Source organism: Lates calcarifer, linkage group LG5 (assembly GCF_001640805.2).
Source record: "Lates calcarifer isolate ASB-BC8 linkage group LG5, TLL_Latcal_v3, whole genome shotgun sequence".
NCBI classification, from domain to species: Eukaryota; Metazoa; Chordata; class Actinopteri; family Centropomidae; genus Lates; species Lates calcarifer.
In genome coordinates, this window is record NC_066837.1 from 17,058,746 (window position 1) to 17,075,742 (window position 16,997).

Genomic DNA, 16,997 nt, shown 5'->3' on the forward strand with positions numbered 1-16,997 from the left:
CCTGTTGCTCCTGAATTTTGCAACTCTATATAAATAAACATTCTCACTAGTAATTTAAACCATGTTTCAGTTCTGGATATATAAGACAAGTATGGGCAAAATTATAGGAAAGCAGCATGTTAAAGTACATGTAGTGTCCAGTTCTCAATACTGCATACTTTCTCAGTGTTGTCTCTTGTTCTACTGAGAATTTTTCTTTTCTTGTGAATGTTGACAGCCTTCTCAGGAAACTAGTAATGTGCTTAAACTTATTTTCTTTACGAACTGAAAACAGCTGCCATGTTGTCTTGGTACAATCATGTGATTGTGTTTCTCTACGATTAGTCACTGTTTCACCACTTCCTCCCTCTCCGGCTTCAGAAACTCACACAGTCATGTTTTAGAGTCAGCTCCTCCTCTGCTCTGGTTCAACTTTGGAATTCCAAAGTTGCGTTGTCACGTTTAGCTCTCCCCCTCCCTCTGGTTTTCCAGGGCGGTACTAAAACTTCCTTACTCACGCTAAGTCCTGTAGTCCTGTAGTCCCTCCCTCAGCACTTTCCCAAGCTGTGCTCAGAGTTGCTGCATCATGTTAACTCTCAGTCCCTCCTACTGTTTTTGCTGAACTTGCCAGATCATGTTTAGCTGAGGGTTTGTGACTCTGTGTTCCTGTTTTCATTCAGCTGCCGGAGGGAGGAGACAAAGGAGGACCGTATATAAGAGGGAGAGGACCGTACAGTAGTCACACAGAGCACAAAGTGTACTGGACATCCAGAGAGGAAACAGTGAATCACTGTGGACACAGACCAAACTACCAAACCTAAAGGACTTCATCCTAACCGGTGAGTAAATTCACATTGCTGTTTTGTTTTTGTTTTTTTGGGGCCATACTTTGAATCACTGCACAGTGTTGATTATGATCATGCTAGAAGATGGTTTTTGTTCAATAAACATATAACATATTTCTGACATTCTTATTTTTTTCAGGTCCACAATGGAGACAGAGAAGAAGACTCAGACTGCAGCAGAACAGCTGACAGACAGGTAGGAATGAGCAGCTATCATTTTTTTGTATCTCTAAATCCTCCTTCCTAAGTATGTAGTCCCTGGTATGTGCAGACTTTCTGTACTTGTGATGCTTTATCAGTTGCGGGTTGCTTACACTAGAAAAACATCTATAGGTACACATATGTAACTACTTTGGAGTCCTATACTGGCCTTGTATGTTTATTTCATTCCTACCCCTCTCACCCTGCACTGTTAAAGCTAAACCATAGCAACCATAGTGAATCATCACTTCATCAGAAAGCACCTATTTTTAGAACAGTAAAAGTTGAGCTATCTGTAATGATCGTAATTTATTTCCTCTTGCAGGGATCTGTCTGAACAAATCAAAAAGGTGACAAAGGACAGTCACGTCAGGGCCGAAAACACAGAACTGATGCTGAGCTTCCAGAGGGGACAAGTCACCCTTGCACAGTATAAGGTACGCTCTGCTCGAATTGTTTAGATCTTTACCTGTGGCGGATACTGGGATCCAGTGGTTTTTGGTCTGACACCGCCTCTCCTCCTTCGCCTCCTCAGCTCCTCCTGTGCTCACTCTACGAGATCTACCAGGCCTTGGAGGAAGAGCTGGACAGGAACTCCAACCACCCCGGTGTCGCACCCATCTACTTCCCCGCTGAACTGGCCAGGCTGGAGTCCATCGAGAAAGACCTGGAGTACTTCTACGGCCAGGACTGGAGAGAGAAGATTGTTGTCCCCACAGCCACTAAAAGATACTGCCACAGACTCAGACAGGTATGTTTCATTACATACAAGTATGTAAACAGAATTACTCATTCATATTTAAATGTCTGCTATGTGATACTGAATTAACACTTTACTTCACCGATTTTTTTTTTAAGATTGGTAAAGAAAACCCTGAATTTCTGGTTGCCCATGCTTACACCCGCTACCTCGGTGACCTGTCTGGAGGGCAGATCCTGGGTAGAATCGCCCAGAAGTCCATGGGGCTCAAGAGCAATGAGGGTCTGTCATTCTTTGCTTTCCCTGGAGTCTCAAGCCCCAACCTGTTCAAGCAGCTCTACCGCAGCCGGATGAACAGCGTGGAGCTGACGGAGGAGGAGAGGAATGGCGTGCTGGAGGAAGCCGTCAGAGCCTTCGAGTTTAACATTCAGGTGAGGAGCAGTGATGGTTAAGCAGAGGCGTCACTTTGAAAGACAGCTTCACCTCACAAGTTAACCTTTTCCTTTGCATTCGTTTATGACGTAACAAGCAGCTGATGGACGTTCTTGCCTTTTGTTTTACAGGTCTTTGATGATTTACAGAAGTTACTCAGTGTCACTGAAAACCAGCTGCACAATGGTTCAGCACACTCCAAACCAGTAACGACACTCCAGATCCCTGGAACCATGATCAACACTTCCCCACTGCTGAGGATGGTCCTGGGACTCTTTGTGGCTCTGGCTACTGTCAGTATGGGAATCTATGCTTTTTAGAGACACAACAATAAATACTATGTACTTGTCTGTTGTTGATAAGGTTTTGTTTTTGTACTGTAAAACTATTGAAAACCCTTACCTGATTATACCTTAAGTCTGTAAGATTTTAGCTGTCTATAAATAACAAAATACTGTGTAATATTTGTATTTTAACAGAAAACCACATTTATATGTACATTGACTGAATGGCTTTTTGATGCTACAATTTTTCCTCAATCAGTTATGAGGCAAAGTGAAATATGTATGCTTTTAACACTGTAAATATGTTATTTTTGTAATAAAATATTCTGTTGAAAGAAAATATTCTTTCTCTTGCAATTTTGTAAAACATTTGTTTGTGCTTGGGTTGGCACTGTTCATACATACTATCTTCTTGTAATGGGTATGACACCGCTGATGTTCACGGTCCAGCTGGTTGACATTTCCGCTAATGTTTTGGCATCCGACCATGTGCCTGCTGTTCATCTGGCCCATGGTTCCTGGTCAAACTCTGGGAAAGACTCCCTGTTCAGGTTGTACAATTAATGAGCACAACTGCTGGTAAACCGTCAACTATACACAGTTATTTTGCCTTCTTTTCATCAGGCTAGCACTTTCTGAAATGAGCACCGGCACTAACTAATTTATTTTCATGAAATTAGACAATCGATAATTAAATCCAATCTAGATTTCTGTTCCATCAAACCACTCACTGACAGTTTTGCCTGAAACACAGAAATAAGCTGATACATAAGTGGTGGTGACAGGTGTAACTAACAATATAACAGATAGAGCATATTAGTAAAGACTTACTGCACTTAACTGCAACAGTGTCCAGGACTGCTCTATACATTAAATAGTCTGTTGTTGTTGTTGCTGTCCCGTTTGCATGTTTCCCAGTCTGCTGTAGGTTGGTACAAATAAGCTGTTAGAAATGGTGAGTCACAACCACTTAACTGAATAAATCTGCTAAGTGGAGTGACAGTGTGAACAGCAGTGTTCCAGCTGTTGTGTGAATTAATCCTGTCACAAACAATTTATGCTTGCGTGCACATAAGTTTAAAAAATAACTATGTTTTAGCCAAACAAAAAGATCATGTTTTTTTCACCTCAGTGACCTCTTTGGCTTTCACACGTTTAAAAAACAGCACATCATACACATATTGTAAAATTTGGTATTCACTTTTATTGTGTTTCATGATTTTCCTAAAACCTGTGCACTGGCAGCACACATTATAAATTAAAACACAAAATGATTGTTAACAGCAGCCAAAGTAAACGTCTGATTTCATCCCAGGCCTGTTTGACAGTGACACAAATCAGTACAGTGCTGGTATCTGCCTCCCTCTAGAGGACAACTAAAGGAAAAACAAAAGTCCTGTCAGAAATGATTGTACTTCACTGGAAATTGGCTTACCTCAACCTTAAAAGGCACAGAAGCCTGAGTAAATCAGAAATGTCTTCTTATTGTCACTTATACTGTCCAAATATTTAAAAGCTGAAATAATACTTTACATTCAAGATACATTCCTTTCTACTGTTGTAGCTTCTCTCTCACCATTTTACTTGTTTGTGCTATACATTATGAAGTCAGTATCAGAGAGTACACGTCTAATACCAAAAGATAGAAGAATTTTGTTTGACCAGACCCAGGAGTTCTGGAAATGCATCACCCCTGCTGTAAGAAAGCCATCAACCCAAACAAAATCCAACAGCTTCCAACTACAATAAGTAGTAGAGGTAACTACAACATGGTTTTCAACCAACAGGGTTAATTCACAACATTTCCTCAACATGCCAAATCTCTACCCACCATCCCCTAAAAAAACACACATTTACACACTCACACATATATCAAAACACACAATCATCTATGAAATCTATAAGCTACAGAGTGCCAGATGAGGGGTACCCCAAGGTGCTTTAAGAGGGACTGCACAGCATATCTTGTCTTTGTAAATGTCACTGAGAGTAAACAATGAAAAGGACACATTGAGGACTGTTTTTTTAAACACAAAACTAGGAGCACAAACCCGAGGCAAAGCTAAGGAGAGGATCCATATTTTGGAAAGGCAAAAACAGATCCGGATTTATAAAAGCAGCTTCAAAGGAAAAACGGCCAGACAACAAACACTAGTTAAGAAAACAGAATCAATCTTCAGATATCTTCAAAAGCTGAATGATCATGGGACGTCTTCGCATATCTTTGTTCAGAAATTTTTTTGTTATTTTTCTGTATTTTGATGATTTGCATTTCAGCAGAGATGCCTGTGTTTTTGTGACATTCAAGGCCATGGGTACATCTGAAAAACACAGTAACTTCACTTCATGTTTACACGGTCAATTCTGACAAACAATGCTGTCCACTTGATCAAGACAAATTTCCTGCATTTTCTCCTTTGATATTACATATTGCACATTATGTCTTGAAAGGGGAAGTAAATGACATTGGTGACATGCATTTAAGTACCATAAAAAAATCACAAATGAAAATTGACTGTCAGTCATAGAAAAGTGAAATTACTTTGCAGTAATATTTTGCTACTTGGACAGCTTTCCATATTCTTCATCTAGCTTGATTTGGCACATTGTCCTACTATTAAAGGCAAAGAGTCAGACCTGTACTGTACAATGTACTGTAGGGCACAGCTTTCAACATCTGTCTGCATCCTAAAAACACCCTCCAAACATGTGCATAATGCCACATCACCTTGGCTACCTGTCTGAACAGCTAGGACAGTTTTGGCTAAAAAGAAAAAAGGTGCAGTTACTTGTAGGCAGGAGCAGCCACCTGGGGCTGCTCAGTTGGTTTCGTAAGTGGACAGCAAGGCTGCGTCTACCGGCTCCATGCAGGAGGGGCAGGTGAAGGAGCGCATCAGCCAGGGGTCAATGCAATCCACGTGGTAGATGTGAAGGCAGGGAAGGAACCGAATGGGATCGCCATACTCAAAATCCATCATGCAGATCACACACCTGTGGGAAAGAGAGAGTCAACACACCTTGCTTATTCAGCTTCGACCATGAAGAAAATCTGCTTGTGAAATTAGGTCAGGTTAACCACTTTTATAGATTTTCAAACAGAGTGTAATAACACTTCCACCAGCATTGTTAAGAATGAACATATCTTCATTTCTCTAAATGCTAACAGTAAGTAGAACTACAATATGTGTGCAATATCAGTGATCATCCAATTTATGTTTAATAATAAATTAACCAATCAAGATTACTTTTTGTCCCATTGAAGCCATTTAAAAAAGAGATTTTTAATAGATAAATATATTTTGCGGTATTTAATTTGCAGTTTTATAATTTACTTGCAGTGTGCGGAATTAAGACCAATAATGACTGCAGTCAGCTGCGACTTCTGATTGGTTAAAATCTATAACAAACTGTGCCAGAGAGAATACTAGTCTTTGACTGTGTTTGATGTGCTTACAGTGCTTAAGTGATCACACACCACAACTTATCTATCCAAAGGGCTTAGGCTACAGCTTTATTTTAAAATGGCACATTAAATTCAAAAAAGATGTGACGAGCTTGTCCTATCTAAGACTCACTCTTTAACTTTCTTGTCAGAGGGGTCAGAGCCCGGGTCGAAGATGCCTCTGGGCAGGTGCTGGATGAGACCGATGCGCTGGGCAATGCGGACCTGCTCCTCCTCTGTCAGCTGGCTGGCCAGACGACTCTCGCCTGGGGTGGGATGGTACACTGGCACTGGCTGTGTGCGCTCCTGGAAAGGAAAGAAAAGAAGACGACCTGCGTCATCTCTGAAGCAAGTCCTCTCAGAAGGGGGATTGTACATTTACTGAAGAAGGAGTCCTGCAAAAGATGATGTGCCCCCCACAGAGCTCTTATCTCAACAACAGAATCAGTCTAGGGTTACATTAAGAGATACAAAAAGCCTAAATTCAGAGATGGACTGTGGCAAGTTCTCCAAGATGCTGCAAAGTACCTTGAAAAACTATGCGCAAGTGCACCGGTGCTGTTTTAAAAGCAACTCTAAGTACTGATTTAATTTAGGTTCTTCCCTGTTTACTGCACTTTGTATGAAATTACCTGATAAATAAGAAGTGTTCATGGCATAATCTTTGAGAGCATCCTCACGGTACTTTTACTGCCCATAACATTTGTTTGTTTAAGTCTTAGTATTATGTGGGATTTAGGGTGTCATTAGATTTTAACATATAGCTTTGACGTCTGTATTACGATTACAGTTGTACTTTTCTGAATGTGCAGCATGTCTATATCAGCTTTTCTATCACTGACCCATGCCAAGTTTAAATAATGTATGTTTGCTTTATAGGGAGTAAGACACTGTAGTCAACAGTATTATGACAAACATAACAATCCCCATCACTCACTAATAGACTACACGGTAGTGAATTATTTAAAGTAATGGGGTGACATGCTCTTAAATCCCCGGAGTGTATTTAACTTGACCTCCGGGCTGCTCACCTGGTATGGCGGCGGAGGCTCTCCGGGCAGACTGCCCCCTTCGGACTCGTTCAGCAGCGACAGGTCATCCGCGCCTTGCGAAAACAGGCAGTTCCCCATTGAACTGAGACCACCATGAGAGGGTCCACTTCTTTCTAAGGCCGGCAGACACTTTGCGAGCGTCAACTGGAGCCAAGCTAGCTAGCTGCCGAACGATTCGGCTTGGCGTCAGCTTGGCTAGCTGTTAGCCGAGAGTTTGTTGTCGTTCCACGAGGAGCTGGACGGAGAATGGATAGGAGAAGCGACGTCGCTCACTGGCCTGATGCTGAGTTATATAATGGCTGGTGAAACAACCTGTGACACAGATTTTAACCCCAACAAAGACGTGATTTTGTGTTGGCTTCTTGTGTTTACAAAAGAAAAACACAAAGCGGAAATAGCGTCATCAGCAAGCTTGTACATTCTCACACATTCAAAATAAAAGACTTAAAAAAAGTAAAAAAGTTGGTTATCAGTACAAATGTGTCCCTGCAGCATTTTGTGGTGAAAAGTCAACAAATCATTTGTTTCATGACATCATGATGATGTTCATTATTAAGATACTTGGTTTGACTGATTTTGACTGAAGGATAATTTTTCAATTTTTGATATCATCTTGAAAGACAAAGGTCATGAAACAAGTTGTTCATACAACATAACAGTCTGAGTATAAAGTATGTTTTATCTGTCAAAATATCACTTTGCAGCTGTGTATAAATCAGCTGATAAGACTTAAGTGATGGACCTGTCCCTCTCAAACTACATTTAATAAATTCAAAACATGAATCCATGGTCATAATATGCACCATGTAGGAAATCTGGTATTTTTCATTATTACTCAGTCAGACATTTAGACTGTCAGGGCCTGACATCCATGTTACAAGTTTTTGTGTTGCATCAAGAATTAAATCAGCACTCTTCATATTGTAGCCTAGAACTAGACATATGACAGTCTATGAGAGGTTTTTGTAATATAAGATAAGCAGTGGTGGAATGCACATTTACTCAAACACTGTACTTAAGTAAAGTACAAGAACATCAAAATTGTGCTTAAGAATTTCTCTGTCATTCTGCTTTCTGCTTCTACTCTGCTATATTTTGGAGGCAGATGTTGTACTTTGTACTCCAACATTAGAGTGATGTAATGAATCGAAAATTATGATCCAATAATAAACGACATATGATTGTGAAATGGGCCATTCTACATGAGTACTTTTACTTTATGGACTTTACGTTTATTTAGATGCTAATAGTATTATATACAATACGATTATACTTTTACTTAAGTAGGATTCTGAATTCAGTATATGCAGGCCTACACTGTGGCATTTTTACTTAAGAATTGCCCTCTTCTTCCTCCTCTGATATTCAGCCTCTGTGACTGATAGAAGTCACTATAAACCACACAACACTTATTATGGTAACAGAATAAACCTTGGTCGTATTGTTGATCCAGCATCTAAACCAACCAGCTGTTAGATCAGATCTCGTCCTGCAGGTTTGCGGTAGGTGGAGAGGAACAGCCGCCGCCGTGATCTCGTGTTATCGTTATCTACGTTGGTATCGGGGTCAACTCGGGCGCATCTAACTCACACGCACACTAATATGTTGTCTTTAATCAGTCTTGCTGTGTTGTTGTTGTTGTTGCTGGTCAGGCCTGGCTCCTTTCGAGACGGATCTAGTCGCCACCCCTGATTAGGAAGAAGAAGAAGAAGAAGAACCGGGGGCGGATCTCACCACATGTTATTAACAGCCACACACACACACACACACACGGGAGACGTGTTACCGTTATTTTTTTTTGCCGGGAAACGTTGTGAGCGGAGAGATATTTTTACAGATCGGTCTTTGCTCCGTCCTGCTCCGATTTCATCCGGGATTTTTTTTGTATTGATTGAGGACAGACTAACAGAACTGAGATGGTAAGATGATTTACAATAATTAAAAAGTTAAAGTGATTGATACACAGTGACTCACTGTAATAAATAGCTTGGTTAGCGACATAATCAGGCTACTGTTGTTATAGTTGAGATAGTTAGCTTGCTGGTTTCTACAGTGTTGTATGATGAGCCCAGATTCACTGTATGGGACAAAGTAGCAAAACACAAGTCGTAGGCTAGGTCTCATGATTCATCACAGTCAGGAAAGTACCAACCTTCAGAGAAGTATCCATGACAACAAAATGCAACATATAATCAACGATATCGTTATTTATTTACACACAGGCCCACTATTCATTTTGATCTATCTTATATTATAAAATATAGCCTAAGTCTTGCTCAAATTTGAGCAGTCTGTAGAGAAGGAGCATAAGGCTGTAGAAATACTCAGGGTCATGTGAGGTCATGGGTCCAAATTCATATTGTATTTCTTAAATTGTACTTACTGTAGGCTACATTTTGCCAAACATTAGTTAATGTGTAGCATCTCAGCTCTGAACACACAGAAAGAGATTACAGAGTGATGATAGCAGGTATCTTCCCAGGAGCTGTGGTGATCTATTTGTCTTTATGCCTATAATCAAAACTATTCTTGAAAATATTTGAGTCAGCCTTAGAAAAATAATCTGACATGCTTAATATACCTGCAGTTGTTGAATGTAAACACCTCCTTGTGTTATCATTAACCCTCCGGATTTCCATGGACGTGACCACTGTATCCCCAGTGGTGGCTACAGCCCTGAGTATGAGATACACATTAAGTTTATGGACAAACAACTCCAGTATCATATTTCAGCTTTCCAGAAAGGCAAGTCAGAAAATTTGCTCCAAGACAGAGGCCAGTGCAGTGAAGCCCAGCCTGGATACAAGGTGGGTCTTGTACTTTCTCTAATGTCACTCTTCATACTTTTAGGACACAGCTTCTCCTCCACCCCCACCCCCCACCGCCGCCACCAGTGCCACTAGGAAGCCAGGCTCTTAAAACCCGTCCTATGCCACAACCTCAGCCTGCAGCAATACCTTACAGTGGGTACCCTCCCATCCAGGAGACAAATCCTTCACTGGAGGCTCTAACTGATGCTCAGGTAAGTGTCTCCTCCAGCATCTGGAGGTAATGTTGATGTGAGACCCTTCTTATTGTGAAACCTCCACACATCCAGGGTGAAGAAGTGCTGCTACCTGTTCAAGTGCAAGAAGGACAAGAAGACAGTGAGGACAGTGAGGACAAATACCACCCGGTGCAGGAGACTGATCCCGCACCAGAGGCACTTAATCATCCACAAGTAGGTTGTCTTTAAGTAGATGTTCTTTTTCACTTTTCCCATCACATAAAATATAAGAGATAACTTCATTTTCTTTCTGTCTCAAGATGGCAGAGCAACAAGATGAACAAGCCACTCAAACAGACCCATCTGGAGAGGGCCAAATGGCTTGAAAGACTTTACTATCTATCTATCTATCTATCTATCTATCTATCTATCTATCTATCTATATTATATATATATAATATATATATACACACACTGACATATAGACACACACATTTACCACTACTTTCTACCAGTACTGCTCACATTGCTTTATGTCCAAACCAAAGATGTTTGACCATGTTAATTCAAACTTCAATCATCAATATTGTCATTACTTGCAGCTGAATTGATCACTTAGAACTTTACTTTTTTCATACATTCATATACTGCAGTACCTCTGAGAAACCATGAACTGAAAGAACATAACCATGAAAATGGTTATGGTTATGTCAAGGCACTTTGAGTGTACATAGTTGCCATCTCATTTTGTTGTGTTTTTTTTAATTTAAATTTGTCACTTTCAAAAATGTTCCAGATTAAACTCAAACTTGTGCTGAACATTCAGTTTCTTTGCTTCTTTGCTGCTTCAAGGAAAACTTGAAAATACTTAAGTTCCCCCCCTATTGATGTAACAAAGAGTCTAGTGAGAGTCAGTGATTTGAGCTAAATGCTAACATCAGCATGCTAACATGCTGATCTTCAGCCAGTATAATGTTTACCATGTTCACCGTCTTAGTTCAAGTGTGCCAGCGTGCTAACATTTGCTTGTTAGCAAAGTGCACCTGAGGCTGATGGGAATGTTATTAGATTCGCAGGTGTTTGGTCACAAACACAAGAACTGGAGAATTTACATTTTGACCTGATGCCAGATGAAAATTTAGCTGATAACTACAGTTATTACAGTTCATAGTCAGAGACATTTTGCTCAAAATCGAATGCCAGCAGTCAGAGGAAAAGTCATTTTCACTGTATAAGTGAAAACCTTGACCTGCTCCTGGTACTGGATGAAAAGTCAGTGGATCACCAGAGTCAGTAGAATTTATCTTGAGGGCACCATGGACGAGTAAATCAAGTTTCATTGTTATCCAGTAGTTAAGATATTTTAATCTGGACCATGGGGCCGTGTGTGTCCGTGAAATGTCAGAAATCTATCCATGCTAATAAGCATAGCCTATGTCTGCTATATCAGGCATATGACAGGACATCACAGAGCTCCATTCTTTGCTCAGGCACCAGTCTGCAGAAAGAAAGACATGGCACAGCAGGATGGTACAGTCAAGAACATCCTTTTTATTCAATCAGGTGCTGCTCTTCTCAAACTGTGTTTTTCTTCTTATGGAAAAGAAACTGTAATTAACACATGCATTTCACCTAGAGCTCTGGGGGTGTTCTCACAAAGAAGTGGTGCTGCACTGAGGGTGTAGACAGAGGCGTAGAAGAGCTGGGAGTCAGGGGGGCCTAGGGTGCTGCCTATTACACCAATAACCATACACGCTTAAGAAGATAAAGAACAAAATGAACAACAGAACAAAGACACGGAGCAGTCCAGCATGAGGTGGTCAGAGGAGAAAAATGGAGGGACTTTCCTGAATCCTCGGCAATCTGAGAGATCAGGTTCATGCTGGCCTTTTAACTATCTGGTTGGTTGTGTTGTAAATGGCTAATACTGCTGAGAGTTTCACTGTGTGTGAAACCCGCCGTGAACAATAATACTTCACTTTAAAAGATTGATTTGAATGGATGTGGGATATGTCCTGGAAATGCAACACCCCCCTCTTTCAGCCTCATGCAGGACAAGTCCGGTTATAAGGTGCTTGTAGCTTTCATTTACAGTCCAAGGCATCCTCAAAGAGAGCCTAAATGACAGCATACCCTGATAGCAAATATGAAAAAGAAATCCAAATTAAAAGGAAACAAAAAGGGGGGAATAAAACAAAGCCAAAAAATAAATAGCTAAAACAAAAGAGCAAACTCTTAGATATCCTAGTCCAAGCAGCCCCTTTCCAACATCCCAAAGCAGTTCGTCTAGCCCTCTCGACCCCGTTAATCTTCTCTGTAAACCTCTTCGACCCAAACCCCTGAACCCCTGTCGTCCCTTCCTAACCCACCCAAGGACACCCCCAAAAGCCCGTCAGCGTAATTTGTTCACTTACATTAGCTGTTGAATGGAGAAGCTGAAGAAGATGGGTATGGTAATACAATGTGAAGCATACAGACAAGAATAACATGTGAGCTAACTGCATTCTGCTCAGACAAAAGTTTTTCGGCAATATTTTTTTTTTCACCCTCCCAACAGCGGAGAGGGCAGGAGAGAGAGAGAGAGAGAGAGAGAGAGAGAGAGAAAAGAAAGAGAGAGAGAGAGACGGAGAGTGACGGACACACAGTTACAGACTACTCCAGTGTCTAAGAGAAAACAGACAGTGGAGACAGAGGGGAAGAAAAAAAGCAAGAGCTGAACGAGAACAAGTTTTTTTGCCTTTTCAAAAATTTTTTTGTCATTATTTATCAATAAAAAGTAAAGAACTAATTCACACCAGTTTCCTTTTGTACTATATATATATATATATACGGCTTTTGAAAAGGAAGAGAGGATATAGGGGAGGTACAATGGAGGGGATTTATTTCGAGCCAGAGGAAAAAGTTGTCCCTGAGCGCTGAGCGGGCGACGACCTGTTACCCCTCCTCGCGGCACTCAGGGGCAACCTGCTACCTCGAGCCATTTCGAAAAAAAGGGGCGATCTGGATTACAAAATGGAGTCTGTGAACAAAAGGCACTTTTAAGGGACAACCTTTAACTGCTGGGAAACTATACACTACAGCACAAGCACTATAAGAGTCATTTACAGAGGAGGGGGGTGGAACAGGGGAGAGGCTCACCTTGCTGCCTGTTTCATAAATGGTTCAAACCTCACATATTTATGCCTGATTTTAAGCTACGTTTTTGCCCCTTTTCAGTTGTTTCTGTTATCTGCACAGGAGACAGACGGTCTTAACTCAACACTCTTTCCACTTCAACTCAGGTGTCTCGACACAACCCTGCTGAGCTCCATCCAGCTCTAGATTCAGAAACATATTAACGTGATCATGGGAATAAAAAGATTTCTGGATGTGAAGCATCTCCCACAGCACAGGGAGGAACTTGTCATGTCACTATGCCAATGCAGGTGAGAACAATGAATTAAACTGGGAGGGTTTTTTTTGTTTTGTTTTTGCTGGTGAGTTTCAGGCAGTGCATGGGTAAGTTATCTGAAGTTTCTTAGGCTTGACAGTATAGGTTTTTTTTTTCTTTCTAAAGGTTGAACCAAAATGCCTTTTGTGTCACAACCTTAAGGAATAGGAACCTCTCCCCCCACTCAATACAAATAGAAGAAGAATACAAATAGAGAGAGGAATAATGCTGTTTCCTAAATGGTCTGTTATTTTTGTTCATTACCATTCATTTATAATAGTTCTGAATGTACTTTATAGTGTTAAAGCACCAGTTTTCATCTGATGATAGAGAATTTTTTTCTGAAGTTGTGTAGAATTTTTTTTTCCTTCAGCCCTCCCACATTTTTATAAACAAATGATTACACATAAAACATTAAAAAAGAGACAAAAGGAAATAAAAACAAATACCCCCAACTTACAAAGACTAGGATTTTTCATGGCCCTCTAGTTTAGAGTCCCGGAGCTTACGGACTTGAAACAAATACATTTTTTTTCTCTTTTCTCTTAGCTTTCTTAAAAATCTCTAACAGACAAACACAATGATCTACCCAATGCATTGCACGTGGCTCAATCGACACATATTTTTCAATAATAATACTTTCCATCAAAAAACAAACACTTTTTTTTTCTTCAAACCTACTGTCGATTTTTGACATGTTCATCTAGGTATTATAATGCTGCGCTGCAGATGGCGATGGCGTGTGTCGTTTGATTCGTACTGGTAACAGTAAGATGATGTTACTGAAACAGGTTGTGAGGGGAGGTGGTGGGGGGTGGTGGGGTGAGAGTTCAGAAAATAACTAGACTGCCAACAAGCTCATGTAGTAAAAGTTAAAAAGGAGCATATATCATAAATATATATGTATAAGATCTCTCTCTCTGTCTTTACAAAAAAAAAAAAGTTTGCAGTCCTCTATAAAGATCTGTCCTAGGCCAATGGTTTCCACATGCACCAACGCTACCATTCCCCGTAGCTTTAGCTTATATGTGGGAAGAGAACCTGAAGTCAAGTTTATTACTAATTGCATGAAGGGAATACAGAGGCACTTTCATATATTGTTATAGTCTTGATATATGGTTTTAGTACATAGAGCTAATGTTACTAGAGAGGCTGAGAACAGGGTCTCAGCCCTGTTTACTATCCCTGCAAAATAGAACCAACAGCTAGGCAGTCCAGTTATTTTGTGAGGTCGGCTTTTGTTGGATTGTGTCATGATGAAAATAATACCAATAGCAATTTCATTGTGAACATTTACATAGAAAAAAATATCTCAAATTAAAAAGACAAATCTTAAAGTGAATGAAAAACCATTAACAAAGGCAGTTTGGAGAACCAAATATAAAGGCTTCCCTTTATTAGTTTGTGTCAGGTGATTGGTGGTGTTAGTGTATGTTTTTATATGTGTGTCTGTGTGTGAATGTGTGCGTGTATTCCTCTGGGTTTTCCTGTGACTGAACTAAGGGATACAGGGTGAAGCAATGCAAGGGATGCATGTGATGAGCTGTTGTTACTGTGCTGTCCATACGTGAGAGAGATTCGAGAAACTGCTGTTACTGTTTCGTTTGAAATCTGTTTCGCTGAAATTCGAGCATGACACTTAACGTATTACTGCAAACTAAAGAAAAAAAATGTTATGACATGCAAGAGAAGGTTAAAACAACCCAAGTGAGACAAAACCAAAACCAAATCCGGCAAAAAAAAAAAAAAAAAAAAAAAAAAGAAAAAGAAAAAAGTTGCAAGAAAACACCTACAAACAAAATGAAAGCTAATAATATGAAGCTGATGCTGCGTGTGCATTCCTGTAAATTAAATTCCATGTCTGAATAATAACGAGATGATATTGTGAGTGGTTGTGTGACAGACTATTCTGGAGAGGATGGTCTGTATGCAAGCGTACGCGCGTGTTTGTTTGTGTGTGAGCATGAGCGTGCACTCGCTGCATGTTTCAGGGCCCAGACTCAAATGTCAGTGCAGCCACATTCCTGCGGTGGCAGCCAGCCTCGATTCACTTCTCTAATCGCTCATCTGACCATCGATGTGCAATACTGTTCATCCCTTATTAAAAAAATTAATAGTGCATAGGTGAGGGGACGAAAGAGCACATGTAGAGTTAGTGTTATGACTGTCTGTTGTGTGTTCACTCGCTCGCACTCGCCTCATGGCTATCACTTCTTCCACAGCAGGACGCCCTGATACTTTGACAGGTAAACAAAAGACCAGCCACTTAGTGCATATATGTCACACCATCGGATGGTGTCACCATGATTGGCCAATCAGAAATGAAAGAGGCTCAGGGCTGAGCGAATGAAGCGGCAGAGTGTGGCGACGACACGCAGGCATGTGGCTGCAGTTGTTTTTCGGTCTGGAACCTGAGCAGCGCTGAGCTCCAGGTGGTGTGGTGGGGATGGGGGTGGGGTGGGGGGTTTGGATGGGACCATGGACCTGAAGAAGAGGCAGGTGGAGAAATATGTAGATATGGAGGCGTGCAATATGGGAGGAAATCTTTTCAACTTGCATCCGACTTCATCAATTATCATTACTTTTTGGATCTCCCAGCCAATGCATGGAGTTTCATTGTGGAGACAACAAAATGAAAAAAAAAAAAAAACATAAAAAAAGAAACAACAAATGTATAATTGGTCATTTGTCAGGTTACCATATTGCATTTCCTTTCTGACATTTTTGTGGTGTGTGTGTATGTGTATGTGTGCGTGTGTTTGTGTGTGAGTGTGTGAGACAGTTCCTCATCTTCCTCTTCCTCCTCCTTGCATTCTGAGTCTGTCCACTCAATCTCATTTAAGCCTCCTGGATAAAGGGGGATGAACGTTCCTGTTCAAATTGTGGTGGATTGAGAGTCCTCTTGGGGGGGTGGGGGAGGGGTGGGGAGGGTTTTTTTTTTCGGGTTCTGTAGTAGTACTTTGAATAGTGTTGGCGAGAGAGAAAGACCTTTTTAGTGTCAGCAGTCTGTTCTTAATCAGCAGTGATGTGTTTGTTTTTCAAATTTCCAATTTTCATGACACAATTTTAGCTGTTGATTCAGAGAGGCCTTGTCAGAGGAACCAGGACTGTGGAGAAAAAGAAAAGAAAATTACTCTTTAAACAACATTAGCAGATTTTCATGTAGACTCAGCCTTGATTCTCATCAGTCGTGAACTGAAAAAAAAAAAAAAAACGAAAAAAAAAATGGGGTAGGGAAAAATACAGAAAAGAAAACACACACTTGTAATGAATGAAGAACGCAGAAGTAACAGAGAATGAAAAGGTGTGACGTATAAACACAGAACAGCATCTTACACACTTAACTTAGTTGCATGGTGTATATTATTGACTCCTAACAGTGATAAATCTGAGGTTGCATGATGACTAATAGAAACCAGAAAAAAACTGCTGCTACACCAAACTGTTTTTTTAGACATTCCTCTAATCTTTGCGTTTTTATATACTGATTTTCTATTTTCTAATGTCACTTCTTGATGCCTCTTGAAATGAAATGAAAAAGAAAAAAAATACTCTGTTAAATTGCTCACAACTAGGAGGCACACTGCAAGCAGTAAAAAAAAGCAGTCCACAAGCAGACATTGATTTGTCTTAAGAGATCACAGGA

General features: G+C 40.5%; 4 protein-coding genes across 19 annotated transcripts in view; 2 read left to right on the forward strand and 2 right to left on the reverse strand.

Annotated features, from left to right (window-relative positions):
• The first annotated feature begins 657 nt into the window (after positions 1-657).
• Positions 658-2,781, forward strand: LOC108875822 (heme oxygenase). Its single transcript, XM_018664976.2, has 6 exons — positions 658-818; positions 964-1,020; positions 1,351-1,462; positions 1,561-1,776; positions 1,884-2,156; positions 2,289-2,781. Exons 2-6 carry the CDS (start codon positions 971-973, stop codon positions 2,475-2,477), a joined length of 840 nt encoding a protein of 279 aa, XP_018520492.1. The 5' UTR covers positions 658-818; positions 964-970; the 3' UTR covers positions 2,478-2,781.
• Positions 2,782-3,622: 841 nt separating this feature from the next.
• On the reverse strand, positions 3,623-8,551 carry rnf11a (ring finger protein 11a). 2 transcript variants are annotated; one of them, XM_018664980.2, is made up of 4 exons: positions 8,402-8,551; positions 6,915-7,247; positions 6,017-6,189; positions 3,623-5,432 (listed from the first exon to the last, which is right to left on the reverse strand). In XM_018664980.2, exons 2-4 carry the CDS (start codon positions 7,011-7,013, stop codon positions 5,261-5,263), a joined length of 444 nt encoding a protein of 147 aa, XP_018520496.1. In that variant the 5' UTR covers positions 7,014-7,247; positions 8,402-8,551; the 3' UTR covers positions 3,623-5,260. The 2 variants fall into 2 exon arrangements, with proteins under 2 accessions (XP_018520496.1, XP_018520495.1); XM_018664979.2 differs by having other exon boundaries at positions 8,367-8,512.
• Positions 8,552-8,672: 121 nt separating this feature from the next.
• Positions 8,673-10,366, forward strand: LOC108875824 (proline-, glutamic acid- and leucine-rich protein 1). The gene is made up of 4 exons (XM_018664978.2): positions 8,673-8,854; positions 9,786-9,957; positions 10,033-10,155; positions 10,242-10,366. The coding sequence occupies exons 1-4, from the start codon at positions 8,673-8,675 to the stop codon at positions 10,305-10,307; spliced, it is 543 nt and encodes a 180-aa protein (XP_018520494.1). The 3' UTR covers positions 10,308-10,366.
• Positions 10,367-11,452: 1,086 nt separating this feature from the next.
• nfixa (nuclear factor I/Xa) overlaps positions 11,453-16,997 on the reverse strand; it is a 135,668-nt gene continuing 130,123 nt past the window's right edge. For all 15 annotated transcript variants that reach the window (XM_018664959.2, XM_018664968.2, XM_018664965.2 and 12 more), the window contains one exon: positions 11,453-16,458. In XM_018664959.2, coding sequence (XP_018520475.1) covers positions 16,444-16,458 — 15 coding nt within the window. In that variant the 3' untranslated portion in view covers positions 11,453-16,443. The remainder of the gene's footprint in view (positions 16,459-16,997) is intronic.